Source organism: Balaenoptera acutorostrata, chromosome 13, assembly GCF_949987535.1.
Source record: "Balaenoptera acutorostrata chromosome 13, mBalAcu1.1, whole genome shotgun sequence".
In the NCBI taxonomy this organism is placed as follows: Eukaryota; Metazoa; Chordata; class Mammalia; order Artiodactyla; family Balaenopteridae; genus Balaenoptera; species Balaenoptera acutorostrata.
The window spans coordinates 24,774,654-24,800,355 of NC_080076.1; the positions used below are offsets into that span (position 1 = coordinate 24,774,654).

The following is a 25,702-nucleotide window of genomic DNA, read 5'->3' on the forward strand; positions in this document are numbered from 1 at the left end:
GCCTCCACATGTGCTATTCCCTCTGGCCGGAGAAGGGATATTTTTAAATTTTTCAAGCACTTTCTTCCCATCTTTCTGATTTCCTTTTTGGTCCTGGCATAATTTCTTTCTGTGAAATAATCTATTTTGTCAACTCTGACTCTCAGAATGAATATCTGAACTGCCTTCTGCAATTTGTATCAGTTAACAAAGCCTGACTTCCACTCACAGGAGCCTTGTGCTGAAAAAGGTTAGGAAGACAGCGTCAAATCAGCCTTCTTTGAAGCGTGCTGACCGTTCATTCTTCTCCCTTCCTCCAAGTTTCCGAGACACGCTTAGGAATTCCCCCCGTGTGGCATCTGTTTACCAGCTGCCTCCAGAAGAAAAGAGGCTGTTAGAAACGCAGCATGTGTGAAGGGCTTAGATTACGTGTGAAGGGCAGGAGCGGCGTGCTGGGCCCGGGAGAGGAGAGTCCAGTGGCACCAGCTCTGCCCCCCAGCCAGCGCGACCTTGGGCAGTTCATTCGTCAGACCGGACGCCCGCCACGTGCCGAGTTCTCGTGCTGGGTCCCCCTCCCAAGTGAGAGAAGACACTGGGGACTTTCAAAGGGACTTCCTAGTCCTAATATCCCATTTTTCTAAGACCCTCCTTTTCCTTCAGGACCAAAATCTTCCTCCCAATAAAGAAAATGGGGGGAATACAGAACCAAGTGAGAAAGCCTGGATTCTCTGCTACCGGTTATTTGGCTATTCCCAAACTAGTCCTTTACCCTCTTAGTCTCATTTCCTCATCTGTTCATGGTGGTTAAAGAAATAATTATCCTGATGGAAGAACTCAAGGAGATAATGGGGATTATTTGTGACAAGTATAAAAATGTATGCCATTAAAATATATGATGTTGTTGACATTCTGGAAGGAAAGTGCTATATCCCTCCTCCCATCCCCTAAAACCAGGCTTTCTCAACCTCAGCACTCTTGACCTTTTGGCCCAGGGAATTCTGTGCTGTGGGGCGTCCTGTGCGCTGGAAGAAGCTTAGCAGCATCCCTGGCCTCTACCCACTAGATGGGAGCATCCCTACTGTTGTGACAACTAAAAATGTTTTAAAGTATCACCACATGTTCCTTGGAGGGCAAAACTGCCCCCAGTGGAGAGCCGCTGTCCTGCACTGAATGCTTTGTTAGCATCTCTTTTATAAAAGTCTTTCTCTCTACCTCTTCCTGTATTCAGAAACCATCTGTCCTGAGCACTGGGCTAGGACAGGTGGAATGACAATGAATAAGACGCAGCCTTCATCCTTAAGGAGTGGCCAGCCACAGATAAGTGTTGACCACATGGAAGGAGAGACTGTCAGTGGGTCTGTAGAAGCCGCAGCAGCATAGAGACGAGAGGGCATGAAGTGTCCAGGAAGGAGGTGGCCTAGGGTGTGTGTGATCATCTGGGGTGGCTCGTCGGAGGAACTGGCCAGGTTTCCTGAAGGCCAGCCCACTGATCTTAGAAGCGGGCGGTCCTGAGCACCTCGGAGTGCTGCGTGTTGCGTGCACAGCACCGCAGAGCCCCGGGCAGCCTGTGCGGAAATCAGTCAGGCGGCGCCGTGGGAGGACGTCTCACTCTGCGTCCAGCAAGCTTCCAGCTCTGCTGAACCTGCACAGTTTATTGAGAGAGGAGAGTATAACCCTGCATTTCAGCAGTTGGACCCTTACATATCTTTGGTAATTTTTCAGTCCAGACTTAGGTGTTGCTTGTCTGCACTGTGGCCCTCCCAAATATAATAGGTGGAAGGGCTGGTCTTCACTCCCAGTTACTGGTAACTAGTGCAGGGGGGCAGACTGAGAGAGTTTAACAGTGAGTTTTCTTTACTATCAGGGAGATAAGATTAAGGTACAGAAGGCTGGCAGGCTTTACATGTCCCCTGCGGGGGTGTGGACAGGGGAGGGTCATGGCAGTATCTTCTTGGTATACTATCTTCTCGGTTTTTTTCTAACATCTTCCTCTCTTTTACATCACTCGATCATTACAACAAACCAGCAGATTAGAGTTGGGCAGATATTCTCAGCTCTCATTGAATGAGTGAGGAAGATGAGGGCCAGAGAGAGTGTTTTGCCCAAGGTGACATTAGCTGTTGGTGGCAGAGGTAAGGCCAGTCCAAGTTCCCGACTTCAGCCTTGCTCGTTTCCCCCACCACCGGGAAGAGGATGTGTGCAGAAGGACGGGATTTTGCTGAGGTCATCAAGAAGCAGGGAAGAATGTTAAAGCTGAGTTCAAAAATTATTTGCCACATGCCTTCCTTGGGACCAACTCGGTGTGTGGGCCCCAAGAGAAGACGTTTCCCCCAAAGAGCTTCCACAGCACTGCATGGGAGCGGGGGTCACGTTCCCAAGCCGCTCCCCAGCCATCAGACAGGACCTGGTCCAGAGCTGGCATGCCCAGTTTTCACAGACGTGATACAGGGGTCCAGAGCAGGAGGAGATGGGGGTGCTGGGGAAGAGTAATAGTCCTTTTAAGGAGGGAAGGGCCTCTCAGTGACAGCTCATTTTTCCACCCAGGAAGCAGCAGGAGGTCCTGGAGGAAGTAGGGGCCCCAGCTAGACCCACAGCTCACAAAGGACTAGAGGTCACAGATGCTCGCCAAGCATGCTGCCCGTCCCCACCATGTGCAGCACGTTGAACTTGACCCTGTAGTTGTGCCAAGCAAAGGGAAGAAGCCGATGGCCAGTCGAGATCCCGGCTGCAGGGTGCCTCGAGGGAGAGGCTGCTGTGCGCAGAAAACCTTTCCCAAGGACAAGCACGTCCACGTTGCGTTCCTAACTCAGGGCCCAGCTGACCACTTGAGAGGCGAGAGGAGCAGAACCTGTAAACGGCAGAGCCTGCCTCCCAAAAGCCGCCTTGGATCTCTCGAGGTCACAGGCAGCCTTTATGTCCCTCGGACATAGAGCTTCTTATGAAACTGATCACCACCACCAGTATGAAGGTCCTCATCGGATCCCAGAACTGAGCCGAATCCTGGGGCGGCCTCAGCAAAATTACAAAGGGGGTGGCATAGTAAGAGGTTCAGCCTACGGTCTAGTCTTGGCATGAGTGTTTCCTTTCGTCCTGTAAGACCCTTCCACTAAGGAGCTTTTGCTCTGCCTAAAAAAGATGAAATTAACTCCTCTGAGGTAACTGTTGGTATTCAGGACTCTGCAGAATTCAGCGCTTAGTTGTGCCTTACACGCTCAAAGTACCCTGTTCACCCTGGGGCTGGAGTCATCAGGAAGACTTTATGGACAAGCTGGGTGTCCAAAGAATGTAGGACTTGGGCAGGCAGGGGGAGGCGGGAGGAAGTCAGAGTGAGCCCAGGCCTGGAGGAGGACGAGGGCGTCTCCTGGGACACCGAGCCCTGCACATTGGAACCAAGAGAGTGCCCGGGGAAGGTCAGCTCGCGGTCTTCAGTCACTTGGAAAATGCCTGCTGTTTCCCCACTACCAAGTGCCCGCTGAGCCCAGGCCACTGCAGGGCACCATCTGCCTCAGTGGACTCCTGGGCCCCTGACCCACGTGCAACTCAGCGTAAGAGAGCGACGTGACCAGGGGCCGAGCAGGTCGTAGAGATGGGAGGACAGAGAGGGTGTGTCCCATGGAGAGATGTGAATCGAGGGCGGTCGACCCCAGGCCAGGTCCTTCCTGCAGAATTCCAGAATCCTGAATGGGTCCAGCTGCTGGGAGAAGAGCATCTGGGGCTGTCCGGGAGCATGGCAGACAAATGTGAGAGGTTGCCTCCTGAGCCCTCTTGGGTCCTAGAAGTAAAGAAGCTGCCATCTGCATTTACCCAACAGGGCAAGTAGGCTGCCCGACTGCCCGGCCAGGTGTGCGCTGAAGCCGGTACAATCCCCAGGATCCGGGACTGAGTCTGGAGGGCCTCACCCATGCCTTCCGTCCTTCCAGAGTGCAAGGAGCAAGAGGCCCTCGGCTTGTAGCTAAGCTTCAGAACAGCCAGAAAGAAATGGAAACACTTATTCCTCATCCCAAATATAAATGATTAATTCTAGTTCAGCTTAATTCTTTCTCCACGAAGACTCCCTGATTACCCCAGCCAACCTCAACATCTTTTCCTACAGTTTCTTTCAGCATTTTTACCACCTTTATCACATACTGCCTTGTGGTTTACTTCTTCTATACACTTCTCTCCTCTTCAAGTGTGGATACTCTTAGAAAATCCAGACCATGTCTGACTTTTTATTCCAGTGTCCTACTCAGTATATGTGTAGGACATACACGTATACCCAGACATACACATACACATATACCCAGAATAAAAACTGGGTTTTCAGTGCTAAACGTAGCATTTTAGGGTGGGTGAGTTGTTGAAGTCATGGCTCATATCTCTAAAGACAGGAAGATAAAGTTCTTCATCTATATGATTCTTAACTGGGCAGCTATCATGATAGTAGCTAACAACACGTGTGCCCTTATGTTCTGCCAGGTGCTGTTCTCACTGCTCTCATGGGCCATTACATTTCATCTTCACACTAACCCTCTAAAAGGGATACTTCTATGATCCCCACTTGACAGACGAAGATACTGCCGTGCAAGGTTATGTTACTTGCCCCAAATCACACATGCAGCTATAAGTGATCACGTCATGATTCAAACCCAGGTCTGCCTGGCCTGAGACTCCCCCTTTTAACTCCGGAGCCAAATAATGCTTGTGGTGCCGAGTGTATATGATTTGGCCGTTGAATTAAGACAGATGCCCCTGTGTATGGAAATAATGAGGGAAGGCTCTGAAGAGGAAGCAGGAATGAGCCTTCGTGGGTGGACAGAATGCAGGGGGCAGAGAAGAGGAGTTTGCCAGGTGAGAATAAGCATGTGCACAGAACTGAGGTGCTGAGATGGCTCGTGTGCTGCCAGTCAGTGTCTTTTAGTCTGTGCTTGGCCCCTGACCTTGAGCTCCAGGGTGCCTGTGCAGGACGGGGCGGTCTCTCCCTCTCCGCTGTTCCATTACTTTGCTGTTGGGACACTCACTGCTTGTCTTGTGTTTTGCAGCTTTGACCCAAAGAGAGCAGTGCAGCAGCTCCGAGCGTGCGGGGTGTTGGAGACCATTCGGATCAGCGCAGCTGGCTACCCGTCCAGGTACCGCGCCCCCTGGAGCCTAGCTCCCCAGGGAACCCTCTTACGTGCTGTCCCCCAAGACAGAGCCTCCAGAAACGTTCCCCAGCACTGAGGGCTCAAGCAGGGCGCTGACAGACAGAAGAATTTCAGTTTGGGCTGAGAGATACGGGTGTCAGTGGTAGCATCCTCCTGGACAGCTTGTCAGATTCACCGTGGCATTGGTCTGGGTGTCGAGCTGGCTGGAGTTGCCAAGGGGATTTCTCCTGTGCCCAACTCCTACCTTGTCCTCTTTACCTTTTGTTTGTTTGTTCTTTTTTTTTTTTTTTTTTTTTATAAATTAAAAGCGAGGGCTTTCTCTAGTTACGGCAAGCGGGGGCCACTCTTCATCGCGGTGCGCTGGCCTCTCACTGTCGCGGCCTCTCTTGTTGCAGAGCACAGGCTCCAGACGCGCAGGCTCAGTAATTGTGGCTCATGGGCCTAGCTGCTCCGCGGCATGTGGGATCTTCCCAGACCAGGGCTCGAACCCCTGTCCCCTGCATTGGCAGGCAGATTCTCAACCACTGCGCCACCAGGGAAGCCCCCTGTTTGTTCTTTATTGTGGTAAAATACACTAACATTTACCATCTTAATCATTTTTAAGTGTACAGTTCAGTGGTATTAAGTCCATTTATATTTGTACAACCATCACCACTATTCATCCACAGAACTCTTTCATCTTGCAAAACTGAAACTGTACCCATTAAGCACTACTCACCATTCCCTCCATTGGCAGCCAGCGTTCTACTTTCTGTCTCTATGATTTTGATGACTCTACACCGATGATTCATGGAAGTGGAATCATGCAGTGTTTGTCTTTTAGTGCCTGGCTTATTTCACTTCTCGTAATGTCTTTAAAATTCATCCATGTTGTAGCATGTGTCAGAACTTCCTTTTCTAAGGCTGAATAATATTCCCTTAAATGTAGAGACCACATTTTGTTTATCTATTCATCTGTCAATGGACCCCTTTACCTTTTAATATAGAATCAAATATATGATGGAAAATGTCATTTCTTTGAGTTAAAAGACTGCTATCATGATCTAATTTGCATTGTGGATAAGCCATTGAGCCACCCCAGTGTCTGTTGAAGCTGTGCCAAGACCGTGGATCCCCTCTGCTGGACACTGGCCTGAAATAGGGGTCGGGTACAGATAGCGACCAACTAGCGTCCGTGAAATCACATAAGCCAAACATCTTCTGCCAGGAACTGGAGCTGAACAGAGCACTGTAGCAACCCAGAGCCTGTGGTATTTTCCACAGGGACCCACCTGTCTGAAGAAGGTCCTCTAAGTGTCAGAAGGAGGAAGGAGCCAGAAATGGGGAGGAGGAGAGGCGGCCCAGCCCCCCTCCTGCCATCTCCACCTGGCACTTTCCCACTGCAGCTGAGGAAACATTCACATGCAGTGGTCAGTTACCCAGAAACAACTTAACCATCAGCGGCTCCCAGATGTTAGGCCTGGGAAGGAAGTTGGTGATGGAATTAGGAATCTGCATTTGACCTGGAAAGTGCAAAGAACTGTCACTAATCTGCAACATCCATGCGGCTTCTCAAAACCCAGCAGGTTCCAGCGTTGGTCAGAATGATCTGCTCCAGCTGAGGGTGGAAGGCTGCCATTCCTGTCTTTCAACCACATCTCTCTTCTTAGAAAACAGACAAGGGGCGTCCTGGGGCTCCATCTCATTTTTGGACCTTGGGATCTGAACGCAACTGGCCGACAGCTCCACGATTAATGAGGTGGGCCGCGCTTGCCCTTCTTAGGTGAAGGCTCCGTGCTCCTCCTTCCTGCCCTGCAGCATCCACACCAGCCTTGTGACTGAGCGGAAGGGGCTCAGGCCGCGGGCACAGTGGTTCAACCTTGAGTTCAAGTATTGTAGCCTGGCTGATTGGATGGGCTTTCAGTGATGCTCCAAGCACAGGGTTCAGGCCAGGCATAGTTTGTCCCACTTGAGAACTTGACAGGGACTCTAGGGAGCTGTCAAGCCACTGGTTTTCAAACCGTGTTCTACTGGCAGCCAGGCCCACTCCTGCTCCTGGCTCTTCTCTCTGCTGGGCTCCAAGAAAGGTTTCTTTAATCCCCCTTCTTTAGTCCAGTGTCTCTCAAAACTGCATCGCAACCCGCTAGCGGGTCAGGAAAGCAATTTAATGGGCTGCGGCCAACATCTTGTTTGTTTAACGAAATAACTTCAGATGGAAAATAGAAGGTGGCAGTTTGTGGTAGAAAGTGTGTTGTGGCCTGAGCTCACTTTAGCTGTACGTATAGGTGTGGGTGCTTCCTGATTTAAGATGCACCTTCACCAAGGAGGCCCTGGGAAGGAAGTGAGCCGCCCTGGGTCACCAGCTGGTTGTGCTCGGGCTGGGCTAGAATCACCCTGCCCTGCTCTGCCGGGTGGTGGTTGGCAAACGTCTTAACTGCTTACGTCAGTGAAGCGTTTCTTCACTGTTCTTCCAAACAGATGTCTCGGAGGCGTGAGGGGGCAGGTGGGGTCTTGTGGGCTGGGCCCAGGCTGGAGGCCTGGTGTGGAGCTGCTCCCTGCCCTCTCCAGCTTGTAAGTAAAAGACCAGATTGCAGAAGCGCGGCCTGGACTGGAGCCATCAGAAGCTGGTGATTGGACCTCGGGCTTCGGAGTCAGGCCTAGATTTCAGTGTCAGCTCCCAGACTGCTAGGCTGGGTGACCACAGGCGAGTAAATGAATCTCTCTGAGCCTGGGTTCCCTCATCATTTAGTAGAATGATCAGACCTACTTCATAGACTGTTGTGATAAATGAGGTAATGCATCTGAAGTCCTCAGCACAGTGCCAGGCACATAAGCATTTAATAACATATTTATTCCTCATCCAGATGTGAGCAAGAAGCTGCATCCTTATGGGGTAATTATCTGGGTAGGACATGTCTATATCAGACATTTCTAGCTCTGTTTTTGTGAGATCCTGATGTGCCTGGTCGCCTCAAAAGAGCATTCCGGAGTTCTCAAAACTCTCCAAGCAATTGAAAAGGTCAGTCTAAGAACTGTCTAAAGTACGTCAAAACAGAGTAGAGCTGAGATGTCCCGTGTTAAACTGTTGAGGGTCCCTGTGCAGGAAACTTAGGGATCACGGGTCCTCACAAGCATACCTGTGCTGTACAGTGCAGAGGTCTGGAGGTAAGCAGAGAAACCCAGGCGCTCATCTTTGTGTGTAACATATAATGGGTGCTAACGGTGGGCCTGTCCAGTGGGAGGCGTGAACATTGGGGCCCTGTGAAAATGAGATATTCTAAGGTAGATGGAAGCTTGGGGACCCGTCTCAGTATACAAGGAGCCACCTGTTTCGCCAAGAACTTTCTAACAGAATGAATTGTTTAATAATAGGACAAATGACTTGCAGAGGGCATGATCCTCTTTTTTTTTTTTTTAAATGAGGTGCGTTTTAATTTATTTATTTATTCATTTTTGGCTATGTTGGGTCTTTGTTTCTGTGTGAGGGCTTTCTCCAGTTGTGGCAAGCGGGGGCCACTCTTCATCGCGGTGTGTGGGCCTCTCACTATCGCGGCCTCTCCCGTTGCGGAGCACAGCCTCCAGACACGCAGGCTCAGTAGTTGTGGCTCATGGGCCTAGTTGCTCCGCGGCATGTGGGATCTTCCCAGACCAGGGCTCGAACCCCTGTCCCCTGCATTAGCAGGCAGATTCTCAACCACTGCGCCACCAGGGAAGCCCATGACCCTCTTTTCTTGGAGAACGTCAAGGAAAGGCTAGAAGTCTTTGAGTCTGACATGCTTAACTGTAGACCATGTTCAGGCAGAGACCCCTGCCCATCTCTGTCACCTCTGATTCACCCATGGAGCTTCCTCGCAGCCTCACTGTGAAATCAATCGGAGTGACAGCGTGTGCCACCCACTGGTTTTGCTGTCAGAGTACAAAATCATCTGTTTAGGAGGTGGAAGAGGAAGGGGAGAGCGTTTTACTCCTGTGGTCTCCCATGAGTTTTTGTAGCATGAGAGGGTTTTCTTGCCTTCATGGTATCCCTTTCTCCTGTTAATCTGTCCTTCCACAGCATGTCTCACCCCGTATCGAGCATCTAGCTCCATGCCGATTGCTCTGAGGGAATTAAGGATGTAAGGCATGGCCTCTGGCCACCAGGAGTTCACAGTCTAGGAGGAGTGAGTGTTACACGCCTAAAGTAGTTAAAGAACAACTAACTGTTGTAGGTGCAAGTTTAGGAGGAAACATGGCTTCATGGAGGAGGTAAGACGTGAGCTGGGCCTTGAAGGGTGAGGAGGATTCGGATTGATGCGGAGGCAGCGGGAGGTTACTGCGAGTCAGGGTGCAGCGTGAGGTCCAGGTCTGGAAGGGATGGTGGGTTGCTCTTCCCGTCCAGTGATGGGGGAGATCAGCTCAGTGCCTGTTCCCCCAGCTCAGTCCTCCAGTCTTCGCGTGCCAGGGCTGCTTTTTGCCTCATCCAGACAACCCCTTCCTTGGCAGCCAAGAGAATGCATTCCCTCCAAGTCTTTCGATTCATATGGAGAACCACTTCTCCTGCTGTTCATTCCACCTGGCTGCAGGCAGAGTTGCCAGTGAAGTGGAGATGCCCACAGACTTGCTGGCCTCTTATGGGGCAGCTGATGGGTGTCTTTCCCTTCCTCCCTAATTGTTTCAGACTTCTTCCCAGCAGATAATTACAAGGGCATCTGTACCTTTTGCTTTTGTAATTGCAAAACACAGTTGGATGTTGGAAAGGTATTGTAGGGAAGGAAAGAAAGCCTGGTATTTTCTGGTATCACAGAAAATGTTACTTAATGCTGTGATTTAAATGTTTGGGATTAGATCCAGAACACTGCCTTCCATATCCTCCTCCTATTTGCTATCTTAGCAGATTTTGCTGAAGGGTCAAAGAGAGGATTTCCTCCCCAAACTGCCATTTGAAATACTAACTTTTGGAAAGAGGCACCATAGTGTTGTGACACTTTTGTTAGTGTTGAGACGGAGTTGAATCATCCATATTATTTCAGTTGGATCCTAACTTCTCCCCACCGCCAAGTTACAGCACCTCGGGTGGCATTTAGTTGGAAGGTGAGTGGTGAGGGGGAAGGGCTGCGGGGCAAACCACCACAGCTGTAGTCTCTGACTCTGCACATGGCCTGACTTTCGGTACCTGCCAGCCTTGGTAACCCTGTGGAGTGACCTCGCTGGTTAAAAACAAAATGCTACCTAACTGCTTCATCCAGAAGCCTGGTGTGTCTCTGCTGTGTCTGGGGGTGAAGTGAGTGAGGTTTAACGGATACTGTGTGCCTGTCAAGGTGTTTGCCGTTGAAGGAGACACACAGGTGTCACATGTGCTCCCTCAGTGTAGAGGTGAACAGTCATTTTGTTGACCTGACTTGAGGAGACCTTCGTGGGACCAGAGGGTCATCACAAAAAGACTTCAGCTTCCTTGGCTGAAGTGCAGCCAAGTGCAGCCAAGTGATTTCACGTGCATGAGCTCGTCAGGCAGCCATAGCTTTGCACAGCTGTCTCCAAAGGAAACTTGAATGGCTTCTTTGATTAGGGGGATTACAATTTATAACATTTTCCTACATATCTCCTACTTCTCTGGCCACAGGGCAGGTATCACTTTACAGGGAAGAAAATGGCAAAGGGAAAGGGAACGCATGGTCCAGGGTGGCAGGGACTTGTGATGAAATGTCCAGAGGGCTCTTCCCCAAGGAGCCCAAGCCAAAAGCAGCCCTTTTCAGCTGGGATCTCAGGCCAGGTTCCTGCATCCAGCCTACCGATGCCCTGGGTGTGGAACTCTTAGCCCTGTTCTGAAATTAATAGATGCCGGTGCCCGCACAGTCCACCAAGCCAGAGAGGACGAATGCAGAGTTGCTGGCCAGCAGCCGCCTCTGGTGCTTCCTCACCCCTGTCTCAGACCTCAGTATACCTGTCTGTTTTTATCCCTCTAAGAATTATGGCCCTCTGTGAGTCTGATTCAAAATGAAAATGTATCATTCAAGTTGAAATGCGACAGTGGCTAAGAAAAATGTCCATGATCACGTCCATAAAGCACCGTGATAAATGCGCTGTCCAGGAAGACAAGCTCGTCCCCCAGCACCTGGCTCCCAGCCCCCCCAGGAGGTGTCTTACGTCTGCGCAGTCACCTGTCTCCCTCCTCGGGGGACTTCAGAGCAGCTTTGTGTCCTGGAGGAATTGTGAAGCAAATTCCACTTAAGCAAAACAAGTGTGTGTGTGTGTGTGTGTGTGTGTGTAGAGGGGAGCTGCTTGAATATGCAGTATTTATATCCTAGGAAAAAAACTCACCGTAACTCTTCACTCTACCTCATAGTCACGTCAGAAAAACTCATTGGTGCTTTCCGAAAAGACTTCCACTCCTTCCCCAGCTTCACCCCGCTGCCCCACAGGGACTAAATAGCATAGGATTGGAGAACTGGATGGAGGCTTGAGAAATTGCTTGGTTCACCTTCCTATTTAATCATGATTAAACAAACAGACACATAGTTACTCGCCTTGCTTTTAAAAATCCTGCCAAGAAAGAGGAATGTAGAACTTATTTTGGAGCAAAATAATTTTTTTATCTCAGCTCTTCCCGCCCGTAGTTGTGGCCCTTTCTCCCCTGAGCTCTGTGCTCATTTCCGGGGACCAGGGTCTGACACAGGGTTCTTGACCACGGCTGCACATCACGGTCACGTGGAAGCGTTCCCAGAAGCCAGGAGCCGCCTCAGACTCAGAATCTGCCTTCGACAAGATTTCCCAGGTGATTTTTAGTTGCATCCTGCCCTACAGCTGTCGCCCAGAGGCAAGTGTTGGCCCCTGGTAAACCGCAGCCACTTGACTGTCTGAGGGCAGTGCCGGGACTGCCTAGCTTTGCCTCTGTCCTCACCTAGCGTCTCGGCTCCAGCATGGAGCCGGTGGGGAAGGCCTGTGTCTCCCTTCCCCTGCAGTAGGGCTTAGCGACCTTCAGACCCAGGGCCACCTTGGGGTCTCAGCCTGTGTTCCCCTGGGAGGCCCAGGACGTACGTGCGGGATAAAGGGAGAGGCAAATACAGGGTGTCCGTGGCGGGGTGAGCACCCTGTCACCTTTGCACTGGGAACCCATGCATGAGTATCATCTTTCTATAAATTTGCCTATTCCGGATATTCCGGATATTTCATATAAATGGAATCACACATGTGATCCACATGTGGCCTTTTATGTCAGGTTTCTTACACTTAGGATCGTTATTATCCCTCTAAGGATACGTTAACATCAGAACATTATTCCTTTATAATGCTTAACACTATTTTATTATAAGAATACACCACATTTTATTTTACCCATTCATCAGTTGATGGGCATTTGGATTTTTTTTTTAAATTTTTTAACATCTTTGTTAGAGTATAATTGCTTTACAATGGTGTGTCAGTTTCTGCTTTATAACAAAGTGAATCAGTTATACGTATACATATGTCCCCATATCTCTTCCCTCTTGCATCTCCCTCCCTCCCACCCTTCCTATCCCACCCCTCTAGGTGGTCACAAAGCACTGAGCTGATCACCCTGTACTATGCGGCTGCTTCCCATAGCTATCTATTTTATGTTTGGTAGTGTATATATGTCCATGCCACTCTCTCACTTTGTCCCAGCTTACCCGTCCCCCTCCCCGTATCCTCAAGTCCATTCTCTAGTAGGTCTGCATCTTTTTTTTTTTTTAAATTTATTTATTTATTTATTTTTGGCTGTGTTGGGTCTTTGTTGCTGCGCACGGGCTCTCTCTAGTTGCGGCAAGTGGGAGCAGTGCGGTGGCTTCTCTTGTTGCAGAGCATGGGCTCTAGGCACGCAGGCTTCAGTAATTGTAGCGTGTGGGCTCAGTAGTTGTGGCTCATGGGATCTAGAGAACAGGCTCAGTAGTTGTGGCACACGGGCTTAGTTGCTCCGTGGCATGTGGGATCTTCCCGGACCAGGGCTCGAACCCATGTCCCCTGCATTGGCAGACGGATTCTTAACCATCGCGCCACCAGGGAAGCCCAGGTCCGCATCTTTATTCCTGTCTTGCCCCTAGGTTCTTCTGACCATTTTCTTTTTTTTTCTCTTTCTGACTTACTTCACTCTGTATGACAGTCTCTAGGTCCATCCACCTCACTACAAATAACTGTTTTGTTCGTTTTTATGGCTGAGTAATATTCCATTGTATATATGTGCCACATCTTCTTTATCCATTCATCTGTTGATGGACACTTAGGTTGCTTCCATGTCCTGGCTATTGTAAATAGAGCTGCAATGAACATTTTGGTACATGACTCTTTTTGAATTATGGTTTTCTCAGGGTATACGCCCAGTAGTGGGATTGCTGGGTCGTATGGTAGTTCTATTTTTAGTTTTTTAAGGAACCTCCATACTGTTCTCCATAGTGGCTGTATCCATTTACATTCCCACCAACAGTGCAAGAGGGTTCCCTTTTCTCCACACCCTCTCCAGCATTTATTGTGTGTAGATTTTTTGATGATGGCCATTCTGACTGGTGTGAGGTGATATCTCATTGTGGTTTTGAATTGCATTTCTCTAATGATTAGTGATGTTGAGCATCCTTTCATGTGTTTGTTGGCAATCTGTATATCTTCTTTGGAGAAATGTCTATTTAGGTCTTCTGCCCACTTTTGGATTGGGTTGTTTGTTTTTTTGATATTGAGCTGCATGAGTTGCTTGTATGTTTTGGAGATTAATCCTTTGTCACTTGCTTAATTTGCAAATATTTTCTCCCATTCTGAGGGTTGTCTTTTGGTCTTCTTTATGGTTTCCTTTGCTGCGCAAAAGCTTTGAAGTTTCATTAGGTCCCATTTGTTTATTTTTGTTTTTATTTCCGTTTCTCTAGGAAGTGGGTCAAAAAGGATCTTGCTGTGATTTATGTCATAGAGTGTTCTGCCTATGTTTTCCTCTAAGAATTTGATGGTGTCTGGCCTTACATTTAGGTCTTTAATCCATTTTGAGTTTATTTTTGTGTTTGATATTAGGGAGTGTTCTAATTTCATTCTTTTATATGTTGCTGTCCACTTTTCCCAGCACCACTTATTGAAGAGGCTGTCTTTTCTCCACTGTATATTCTTGCCTCCTTTATCAAAGATAAAGTGACCATATGTGCGTGGGTTTATCTCTAGGCTTTCTATCCTGTTCCATTGATCTATATTTCTGTTTTTGTGCCAGTACCATACTGTTTTGATTACTGTAGCTTTATAGTATAGTCTGAAGTCCGGGAGCCTGATTCCTCCAGCTCCGTTTTTCTTTCTCAAGACTGCTTTGGCTATTTGGAGTCTTTTGTGTTTCCATACAAATTGTGAAATTTTTTGTTCTAGTTCTGTGAAAAATGCCAGTGGTAGTTTGATAGGTATTGCATTGAATTTGTAGATTGCTTTGGGTAGTAGAGTCATTTTCACAATGTTGATTCTTCCAATCCAAGAACATGGTATTTCTCCATCTATTTGTATCATCTTTAATTTCTTTTATCAGTGTCTTATAATTTTCTGCATACAGGTCTTTTGTCTCCGTAGGTAGGTTTATTCCTAGATATTTTATTCTTTTTGTTGCAATGGTAAATGGGAGTGTTTTCTTAATTTCACTTTCAGATTTTTCATCATTAGTGTATAGGAATGCAAGAGATTTCTGTGCATTAATTTTGTATCCTGCTACCAAATTCATTGATTAGCTCTAGTAGTTTTCTGGTAGCATCTTTAGGATTCTCTATATATAGTATCATGTCATCTGCAGACAGTGACAGCTTTACTTCTTCTTTTCCAATTTGGATTCCTTTTATTTCTTTTTCTTCTCTGATTGCTGTGGCTAAAACTTCGAAAACTATGTTTAATAATAGTTGTGAGAGTGGGCAACCTTGTCTTTTTCCTGATCTTAGTGGAAATGGTTTCAGTTTTTCACCATTGAGGACGATGTTGGCTGTGGGTTTTTCATATATGACCTTTATTATATTGAGGAAAGTTCCCTCTGTGCCTACTTTCTGGAAGGTTTTTATCATAAATGGGTGTTGAATTTTGTCAAAAGCTTTCTCTGCATCTATTGAGATGATCATATGGTTTTTCTCCTTCAATTTGTTAATATGGTGTATCACGTTGATTGAGTTGCATATATTGAAGAATCCTTGCATTCCTGGGATAAATCCCACTTGATCATAGTGTATGATCCTTTTAATGTGCTTTTGGATTCTGTTTGCTAGTACTTTGTTGAGGATTTTTGCATCTATGTTCATAAGTGATATTGGTCTGTAATTTTCTTTCTTTGTGACATCTTTGTCTGGTTTTGGTATCAGAGTGATGGTGGCCTTGTAGAATGAGTTTGAGAGAGTTCCTCCTGCTGCTATATTTTGGAAGAGTTTGAGAAGGATAGATGTTAGCTCTTCTCTAAATGTTTGATAGAATTCTCCTGTGAAGCCATCTGGTCCTGGGCTTTTGTTTGTTGGCAGATTTTTAATCACACTTTCAATTTCAGTGCTTGTGATTGGTCTTCATGTTTTCTATTTCTTCCTGGCTCAGTCTCGGAAGGTTGTGCATTTCTAAGAATTTGTCCATTTCTTCTAGATTGTCCATTTTATTGGCATATAGTTGCTTGTAGTAATCTCTCATGATCCTTTGTATTTCTGCAGTGTCAGTTGTTACTTCTCCTTTTTCATTTCTAATTCTATTGATGTGAGTCTTCTTTTTTTCTTGATAAGTCTGGCTGCTGGTTTATCAATTTTGTTTATCTTCTCAAAGAACCAGCTTTTAGTTTTATTGATTTTTGCTATTGTTTCCTTCATTTCTTTTTCATTTATTTCTGATCTGATCTTTATGATTTCTTTCCTTCTGCTAACTTTGGGGTTTTTTTGTTCTTCTTTCTCTAATTGTTTTAGGTGTAAGGTTAGGTTGTTTATTTGAGATGTTTCTTGTTTCTTAAGGTAGGCTTGTATAGCTATAAACTTCCCTCTTAGAACTGCTTTTGCTGCATCCCATAGGTTTTGGGTTGTTGTGTGTTCATTGTCATTTGTTTCTAGGTATTTTGATTTCCTCTTTGATTTCTTCAGTGATCTCTTGGTTATTAAGTAGTGTGTTGTTTAGCGTCCATGTGTTTGTATTTCTTACAGATTTTTTCCTGTAATTGATATCTAGTCTCATAGTGTTGTGGTCAGAAAAGATACTTGATACAATTTCAATTTTCCTAAATTTACCAAGGCTTGATTTGTGACCCAAGATATGATCTATCCTGGAGAATGTTCCATGAGCACTTGAGAAGAGTGTGTACTCTGTTGTTTTTGGATGGAATGTCCTATAAATATCAATTAAGCCCATCTTGTTTAATGTATCATTTAAAGCTTGTGTTTCCTTATTTATTTTCATTTTGGATGATCTGTCCATTGGTGAAAGTGGGGTGTTAAAGTCCCCTACTATGATTGTGTTACTGTCGATTTCCCCTTTAGGCTGTTAGTATTTGCCTTATGTATTGAGGTGCTCCTATGTTGGGTGCATAAGTATTTACAATTGTTATATCTTCTTCTTGGATTGATCCCTTGATCATTATGTAGTGTCCCTCTTTGTCTCTTGTAATAGTCTTTGTTTTAAAGTCTATTTTGTCTGATATGAGGATTGCTACTCCAGCTTTCTTTTGATTTCCATGTGCATGGAATATCTTTTTCCATCCCCTCACTTTCAGTCTGTATGTGTCCCTAGGTCTGAAGTGGGTCTCTTGTAGACAGCATATATACGGGTCTTGTTTTTGTATGGACATTTGGATTATTTCCACTTCTTAACAAGTATGAATAATACTGCTCTGAATATTCATGCACATAGTTTTGTATGCATGTATATTTTATTTCTCCTATTTATACCTAGAAGTAGGATTGCTGGGTAATATGATAACTCTTTACTCTTTCAAGAAACTGCCACTGTTTTCCAGCATGGCTGCACCATTCTACATTCTCACCAGCAATGGAAGGGGCTTCCCATATCTATACATTCTTGCCAACACTTGTTATTGTCTGTCTTTTTTATTATAGCCATCCTAGTGGGTGTCAAGTGGCATCCCACTGTGATTTGATTTGCATTTCTCTGATGATTAATGAAGTTGAGCATCTTTCCATGTGCTTATTGGCCATTCATATATCTTCTTTGGAGAAATGGTATGCAAATCACTTGCCCATTTTTAAACTGGGTTAGTTGTCTCTTTGGTGTTGAGTTGTAGGAGTTCTTTACATATTCTAGATACTAGATCCTTATCAGATATATGGCTGGCAAATATTTTCTCCCATTCTGTGGGGTGTCTTTTCACTTTCTTGATGGTGTTCTTTGAAGCATAAAAGCTTTTCATTTAGCAAGAGTCCAGTGTATCTATTTTTTCCTCTGAGATTATTTGTCCAATCCAAGGTCACAAAGATTTACACCTATGTTTTCTTCTAAGAGTTTTATAGGTTTAGGTTTTTAATCCATTTTGGGTTAATTTATGTGTAATGTGAAGTAGAGGTCCAACCTCATCCTTTTGCATACAGATACCAGTTGTGCCAGCACCATTTGTTGAAAAAACCATATTGACTCTTGAGGTAGGCAAGATAAGGCGGTATCACCCCATTTTAGGATGACAAAACAGATCCCTTAAGAGTTAAGTGATCAGATTAAATCCTCACAGATAGAAAGGGGTGGAGCCGTCTTACCACATGGCCAGGGGTTAAGGATGCCTTCACTTGTGAGTCTTCTACAAAGTGCCCTCTCCTCTAACTTCGGTCTCTTGTGTTCCTTGGAACATTTTGTTCATCCTTGATACAGTTCCAAGGAAAACCCCTGCATCCAACATCATTTATTTCTCCGCTGGTTTGTTTCTTCAAAAGGGAGAACAAGAGAAGAGTATGGTGCTTGGTGTCCATCATGAAAATTGTTTCTGCAACTCGTATCTAGAGAGACTCTGTTGGTCCTGGTTAATGGGCATCTCAGCATGGCTAAACACCTCTGCCCCACAAATGTGTGTTGGCCTGTGTGTGAGACACTGGAGGGGACAAGGCCCCCACCCCAGCCCCCAGGGCTCACAGGCTCCTGAAGGTTCTCAAACTAGAAGAGAAGCATAACCCCTTACGTTCCGTGTCAGCATGACCAGGATCTTTGCCTAAGTTGAATGTCACAGGGCCGTGAGGTGTGTCAGAGTACAGGTTGACCCACCTAATCCTGACCTGAAAAGCCCTGATGGATGCGTCACCTTTTTCTTAGGGGTCCTTGTGATAACCTGACATGCCATCTTCAGGGATTCCTCTTGTGGCCTGATGTCAGAGAAGCTGTGTGACTTAGCCTCATACTCTGGTCTTACTGGAGAGGCTCAGAGCTTGTCTATGCCAGCCAGCCCCCACATGAGGAAGCCTGTCCAAGAGGAGGAAGCAAAGTGCTGCCACCTTTGCAGATCCACCCCATTGTACACACTGGTCCACTGGGGCCCTGCAGGCAGGCGTGTTCTTCTGTGGGGCGTCCCCACGTGTAGATGTTAAGTACAGTATCAGGCTCCATCTGGGAACTCAGTCAAGCAAAACATCACCCCACTGCATGTGCTCCGCCACACACTGCCTTGAGGCCTGAGGAGCTTGCAACGAGGAAGCACCTTTCCAGACTGGTGGGCTCTGCTGAACCCTTGCCCTGGGGCAGCTCCTCCACCGTGCCTGCTCCCACTTCTTCCCAGGAGCCATCACAGGTCCTGGGCTTTCCCCACACCCAGCTGTGACCACTCTACCGGTGGGCATGCCTGCTCCCCAGCAGACCAGAGACACACAGGGTGAAGTAGGCCTCTATTTCGGAGAAAACACGATATTAAAGTCTGGGACATTCAGCCAGACCCCTGGCATGCGAGTCTGAATCCAGAGAGAACAGGGCTGAGTGAGTCCTGTCTCTGAGGCCCCTACGACTCCACATAGCCCAGGGTTGGGGCCACAGTTGAGGCCTGGAATATACTTAGGATGGGAGCTCTTCTCCCACTGCTAATATGGAATAGAATGGAAGAGCAGCTGGGCCCAGGGTGGGCGTAAAAGACACCCCCAGGCCATCAGCCACAGAGATGCCTGGGAGAGGGTGTCTCCAGGGCCACCCAGCGAGGGTGGGGGGACAGGGAGGAAGCAGATTCACCCTGCGGAGGCGGATGGCAGTCATGGTCCATTGTTCTTAAGGTTCCTTGGGCTACAACTGTGTGCTGTAAAGCACATTCCACAAATGTTTGGGGGCATTTTTGCATATCTTGATGAATGGGGTGGTGGGTAACGGTGGAAAGATGATCTGTGTCCTGGGGAACTGTCCCACACGCTGAGGAAGTGTCTGCCCCAGAGCCATTCCTGCCCTCCTTGAGAAACTCTGGTAGAGAGAAAAGTTTAACCCTGGGTTCCAGCCATTTTAAAGCTCAGAAAATACCGAGTTTTTAAAATGTAGTAAGTGACTGCGGGTAAAGATACCATGCATGATCGGTGCTGGGAGATTTAAAAAAAGTATCAGAAGATGTATCCGAGCTTGGCCGAAGGAGGCACAAGTCCAGCAGAGAAGCTAGCATGTACAAAAAAGTATCCACAGTACAACGCAGAAAGCTCTGTGTCCCACAGGGAAACGGGAATACTTCAAATGGTACGAGAGAGAGAGGTTTCGTGGTACATAAGCTCCAGGGGAAACCTTGGGTACCTGTGGTGATAATAAGCAGTCTTTCCTAACTTTTACATGGGCACAGAAAACCTCCATCCAGATGTTCCTGCCAAATCAGAAAGTCTTGTTAAGAAATTCTACTTTTGGAAAAAGAATCACATATTCTATTTAGATTCCCTTGGAAGGTTTTCCTCTTATGGATGAGGGAGCCTTTCCTGTGAAGATTTCATTTCTTTTTTTTTTTTTTAATTGTGTTGGGTGTGGTAATGGTATTGTGGTATGTAGGAGAATGACTTTCTTCCTTCCTTCCTTCCTTCCTTCCTTCCTTCCTTCCTTTCTTTCTTTCATTTTTGGCTGTGTTGGATCTTCGTTTCTGTGCAAGGGCTTTCTCTAGTTGCGGCGAGCAGGGGCCACTCTTCATCGCGGTGCCTGGGCCTCTCACTATCGCGGCCTCTCTTGTTGCGGAGCACAGGCTCCAGATGCGCAGGCTCAGTAGTTGTGGCTCACGGGCCTAGTTGCTCCGCGGCACGTGGGATCTTCCCAGACCAGGGCTCGAACCCATGTCCCCTGCATTGGCAGGCAGATTCTCAACCACTGCGCCCCCAGGGAAGCCCAAGATTTCATTTCTAAGAGCACAGAGGTCCACAGAAAAGGGAATCCACATTTGATTCTGGGTCCTTTGGTGAAGGACACATACATGGCCGGACCCTGTGTGGTACCCCGTGAGGGAGTGCCCACCCAAGCCCTTCTCTGTGGACGGGCTGCTTTCTGCAGCATCCTCCTCCCCCATTGGTGTCACCTTGATGCAGGCATCTGCGGAAGCCTTTTAAAGAAAAGGGGCAGGGCTAGGATGGGAAGGGAGAGTAACTTAGGTGTTTAGGAAGCGTTGCAGCTTTCCCAACCCTCCACATCCGTGAACTCACTGGCTACTGAAGTCCTGGGAGGTACTCGTGAGGTGGGTGATGTTCTCTCCACTTGCAGACGGGGGAGGTGAGGTGTCCAGTCTGTGACTTGCCTAAGGTCACACTGCCAGTCAGTGTCAGAGCGGGCTTCTCTGCTCCTGTCCTCCAAGTTTTTTCTGTATTGCGGTCACATCTCCCTCCTCCCTCGTCATCTCCTGGAGCCTGTAACCTCCCTGAGTTATGGAACTGTCAGCAGTTAGTGGTTTTCAAATTAGAAGCATTGAAGGTTTTTAGCCCAGTGAAACGCTGCTCTAATTATTTCCCCAGAGGAATTGCAAACTCATAGTGAGAAACAAGACAGATGAGGACATGGCTAACTGAACTGCAGGAGGTGGAAAGTGGCCTCAGAAAGCCACGCCGAAAGAGCTGAGCCACCTTGAAGGGAGAGCCCACACCCCGCTGGGCGGGCAGGAAGGAGTGCATGACGCGGGTGAAACACGGATGGCGGGCGTGGGGAGTAAGGACACTTTTCATTCTCTTTGATTCTTGCCCAGATCCATCTTGCCCCACGTGGAAGTATCAGTAAACAGAATGGTCTATGTTTAAAACTTGGGGGCTGGTGCAGAAAGAGCCTGGAAAAAATTCAACAGCGTTTGCATGTATTAAAAACAAAATGCACGTCTAATTTGCAGCTTATCCATCCAGCTCTCTGTTCCTGGGCCGCCAGTATTAGGTCGGTCAGGGCTTCGGAGTTTTCTTGACATTTCTTGTGCCTGATTGAAATCATTGAAGCAACGTTTAGCTGGGCAAATAACCTTAAGTGTTTCCATTTTTAAAGCCACCTGGTAGAGATTTCCAGTAATTAGGTGGGTTTGGTTCACGGTCCCAAAGGGCACAGAGCAGCAGAAACGCTACCTGGGCCCGATCCCAGCACCCTCCTCACCCCTCCTGAAGGGCACCCACACACCGTGAGCCCGCAGAGCAGGGCCACGCGCACACCTGGTCAGCTCCGAGCAGAACAGATGCTGCCATTCCCCTGTGACCTTGCATTTGTGACAGACAGGACCCATTGAAAAGGTAAACGGCATGGAAACAAAGTATATTAGTGGTTGTCAGGGTCAGGGGGGAGGGGAGAACAGGGAGTGACTGATAATAGGTGTTGGGTTTCTTTTGGGGGTGATGGAAATGTTTTGAAATTCAACATTGGGGATAGTTGCACGACTTTGTGAAGGTACTAAAAAACTATTGAATTGTATACTTTTAAAAAGGTACATCTTTACGGTATGTGTGTCGTATCTCAAGCTGTTATTTAAAAAAAGGGAAGGCACAAGCCATTTTATGTAGAGAAATAATAAGATGGGGAAAAAAAAGCCGTTTTGTTATTTGCACCTTCTCTGAGACCCACGGCTGTGTTAGAAGTCTTCCACCAAACCAGGCGAGTGTTTACAAAGGCAGGGAGAGGCTCTGAGCTCAGTCTGCTTTCCTTCTCGTCCCAGGAAGTGGAGATGGGTGGCCTGGGAGGGAGGGGGAACCCAAGGACCACACTGGCATGTGACTGTGGAGGGCAAGAGGAGCAGCTCTAGAAGGACCTGCTTCCAAGACAGTGTCCACCACCCACAGTGGCCCCTGATATTCCACAGTACTCATTTCTTTGGATAAGATTTCTAAAGGATCCCTTTTAAAAGCGAATGTGCTCTGGGAGAAGGGATGCAATCCGTTTATTCTGTATTAGTACTTTAGAATGAGGGAGATTGAGTAACTGGACAGTCACTCAGCAAGGCCACAGGTGATGGTAAATGGTAACACACGATCTCAAGGCAGCACCTACATGATTTCCAAATGGGCAACATGGACAGCATGTGGACCTGAAGACAGAGTGTGTGTGTAGCATCTCCTGATGCCTCTGAAGGGGTGAGCATCTCTCGCTGCCTCTGAGGACTCGGAAGGAGTGGGGATGGATGGGCCGAATTCACCTTCAGAGGGACTTAGACTGCAAATTCAAAGTCTCCTTAGAGTAGGATTGTGCTGCAACAGAACAGGAGTTCCACGCAGAGGCTGTGAGCGTCCCCTGAAAACTGAGATGAGAAGCGAGGAGAGTATGCGCATGCGTGTGAAGTGAGGTAGCTTTTGGGAGAAAGGGTCAGAGCCTGCCTAGAAAATTATGTCTTTGGTCATTGAAAAGACTGCATTTGTTTAAGTAGAGATCTCCTCAGAGGCCAAGGGATAAACTTAAGGCTCTCGTAAAGGTTTCCTTCCAGAATGTACCAGAACAGCACTTACTTAAAAGGTAGTGAAATTATAAGTGCTCTTTATTTCACGTGCATTGATGGACATTTTCTTTACAGTGGGTCTGCATTACTCTAATAAACAGCGGGGGTGGTGTGGAATCATAAAGTCTACTTGTGGGAGAAAAATGGCTCCTTCTAAACTATACCAACATGTGTGAACAGTGTATCTCCAAGGGTTCGAATATGGCCTTTCTTTATTTGCTAACGTATACTTTCCTGCATTAGAAAGTTTTCAATGAGCTGTATTAGTTTTAGTTTTATAAGAAGAAAACTCAAGCTGCATTCCAGGTAAGGCTCCCCCATTCCAGCAGCAGTGGAGTGGAGCTCCACGTTTTGGGGCAGAAACCCCCTGTGAGTGGTTCTGCCTCTGGTCAGCCCTCCCAGGGGAGCCTCTAATGCTTCCTTTTTCTTTCAGTCTTCCAGCCATGATTCTATAACTTAACTACACACTGAAATTCTCAGAAGGCATCAAGGGAGAACAGAATGCCCCGGAATGTGTTTTGCTGCTCTGAGAAGGGCTCTGTGCCAGGCATATTGACCCCATGGGGCGCTGTCTGAGATCACCCATGCCCCTTGTGTGGCCCAGAGGCAGGATGTGTCCCCTGATGCACCGGTTTTCCCTCCAGGTGGGCCTACCATGACTTCTACAACCGGTATCGGGTGCTGGTCAAGAAGAAAGAGCTCGCCAACACAGACAAAAAGGCCATCTGCAAGTCTGTGCTGGAGAGCCTCATTAAGGTGAGCTGGGCATGGCCCCGACTGCTGGGCTCCAGGGGAGGCTCAGCCGCGGTGCCCTGGGAATAGGGGGATGGAGGAGGTGTTAGCTGCCTTTTTGGTCTTCATCCCTCGTATTGAAACTGTTCCTGAGATAGTAATCCATTTTCCTGCGTCAGCAACTGTAAAGGAGAAGCCCCTTCACCTGCCGGGAGAACTTTCTAGCCTTTCTCCCATCACAGCTCACATAGAAAATGAAATTGTTTCTACAGCACGCTGGGGGTCATGAGAGGCTGCCCCTGGCTACCAGCTGCTGGCCGGGATCTCTGGCTTCCCCAAAGCCTGGGGCTCCACAGCTCAGCCCGCCGGCACCCGCACACCCACCCAGGGGCTCTGATCTGGAGCCCGGGCACAGCCCGGAAGCCAGCGGAGGAGAAAACAGCTGCGCTTCTGGTAGCTTCCTCACTGCAGAGCCGGCCTCAGGCCCACCCCCAGATGCTTGTTTTAAATAAGGCAGTGGATTTCATTTCATTTGAAACAATCTGAACTCAACAGCTGACACTTGGGACTGGAGAACTATAGCAGAGCTCTTGGGGGCCTTTAGTGAGGGGCAGATCCTTGAATATGTCCTAGTTCCAGAGTATTCAGGGATTACAGCAGAGTATGGTACTGAATGGTCTCAATAAAGGGTTAAATTATATCAAAAATCTTCCTTTAAGAACGTAAGAGAATTACATCTAAATTTTTGAATTTCTCAGTATTGTTTTGCTAGGAAAATCTATTCATCTGGAGTATAGCTCATTGCCAGATGAGCAGCTTTTAAGGTCATATGTTATTTTGTGAAAGTGACACAGTCACCCCCAGCGTAGTCTTAGCAGCTCAAGTCTGTAGTTGTAGACAGTGCAGAATACTGTGCTAAATATTCCATAGAGAGTAAGAGGATGACAATCTCGTTAATTGAAGGCTGCAGTTGGTTCTTTGGACTCTGGTTAATTGAGGTTTTTGCTATGGTGTATCTGTCAGTGTTTACATTTCAACATGTCCTCTTTCAACGGGTGAGAAAAATGTGTTCAAGGTCAGCTGATTCTGGTTGACGTGGAGCGTCAGGAGTCTTCCTTCTCTGTTGGTACCAGGAGCTGGCCTCTTCATGTAATCAAGGCTCACAAGTAGCCCACTCTGCCATGGGGCTGCCTTCTCCTTTCTCCAGACTGTAGTTCCACACTTCCTCTGCCTTCCCTGGATTTCTCCAAGCTTCCAGCAGAACTGCTGCTTCCCAAACCGAGGGTACTCTGGAGGGGACCCAGGTCAGACTGGCTGACTCAGCTTCCCCCACTCTGCTCCCCTCCAGCTAGCAGGACCGAGTGCCACTGCCCCGTCCTGCTCCTGATACTCTCAGGCCACTGACTTGTTAATGCCCAGCTTCCATGCCGACTCTGCCCTCCCGGTTTCCTCAATCCAGCACTCTCTGAGCCCATACCATGCTGTCCTGTGCTCCAGATGGGTCTCCTTTCTTTCAGAGGATGGTCTTTGCATTGACACTCTCCCCTAGTTATGAGCACTGAGCCTGACACACAGAAGTAACTCACCAAACATTTGTGGAATGAGTGAACAAGTGAATTCCCTAAAGTATGTGAATACGTGCTGTTTCCTCTGCCTGAAGTGCTTTTTCCCTCTTTTACCTGTCCGGCCAGGTTTTACTTTCCCTCTAGATTGAGCTCTAAAATGCTTTCTGGTCTTTGAATCCTGTTCCTGGCCTCCCAGACAGAGTTAGTCACTGGCTAACACTTCTCAACTTCTGTCTTCCATTTTTGCGTTTCTCCCCTTGTATTGTAGTTAAGGGCTTGTTTTTCATTTCACCAGACTCTGAACAACTAAATGGCAAGGGTCCCACTGTCATTTGTTCCTAGCACAGTTACTGGTCATCACAGGAGCTCTGAGTTTATGCAAGTGGCTGCATGGGTGACATGAGCTTGTCCTGATGAAACCTGCCACCAGTGGCTCACGGTTATTAAGCACTTAGTAGGAGTCAGACACTTTTCTAACTGCTTCACACACTTCATCTCATCCTAACGTTTCCTTACAAGAAAGATACAACATGATGCCCATTTCA

General features: G+C 47.5%; 1 protein-coding gene across 5 annotated transcripts in view; it reads left to right on the plus strand.

Moving 5' to 3' along the window:
- The window catches only part of MYO5B (myosin VB), a 366,352-nt gene that overhangs the window by 279,122 nt on the left and 61,528 nt on the right, over window positions 1-25,702 (plus strand). For all 5 annotated transcript variants that reach the window (XM_057526678.1, XM_057526676.1, XM_057526679.1 and 2 more), the window contains exons 17-18: window positions 5,001-5,087; window positions 23,505-23,616. In XM_057526678.1, the coding sequence (XP_057382661.1) occupies window positions 5,001-5,087; window positions 23,505-23,616 (199 nt within the window). The remainder of the gene's footprint in view (window positions 1-5,000; window positions 5,088-23,504; window positions 23,617-25,702) is intronic.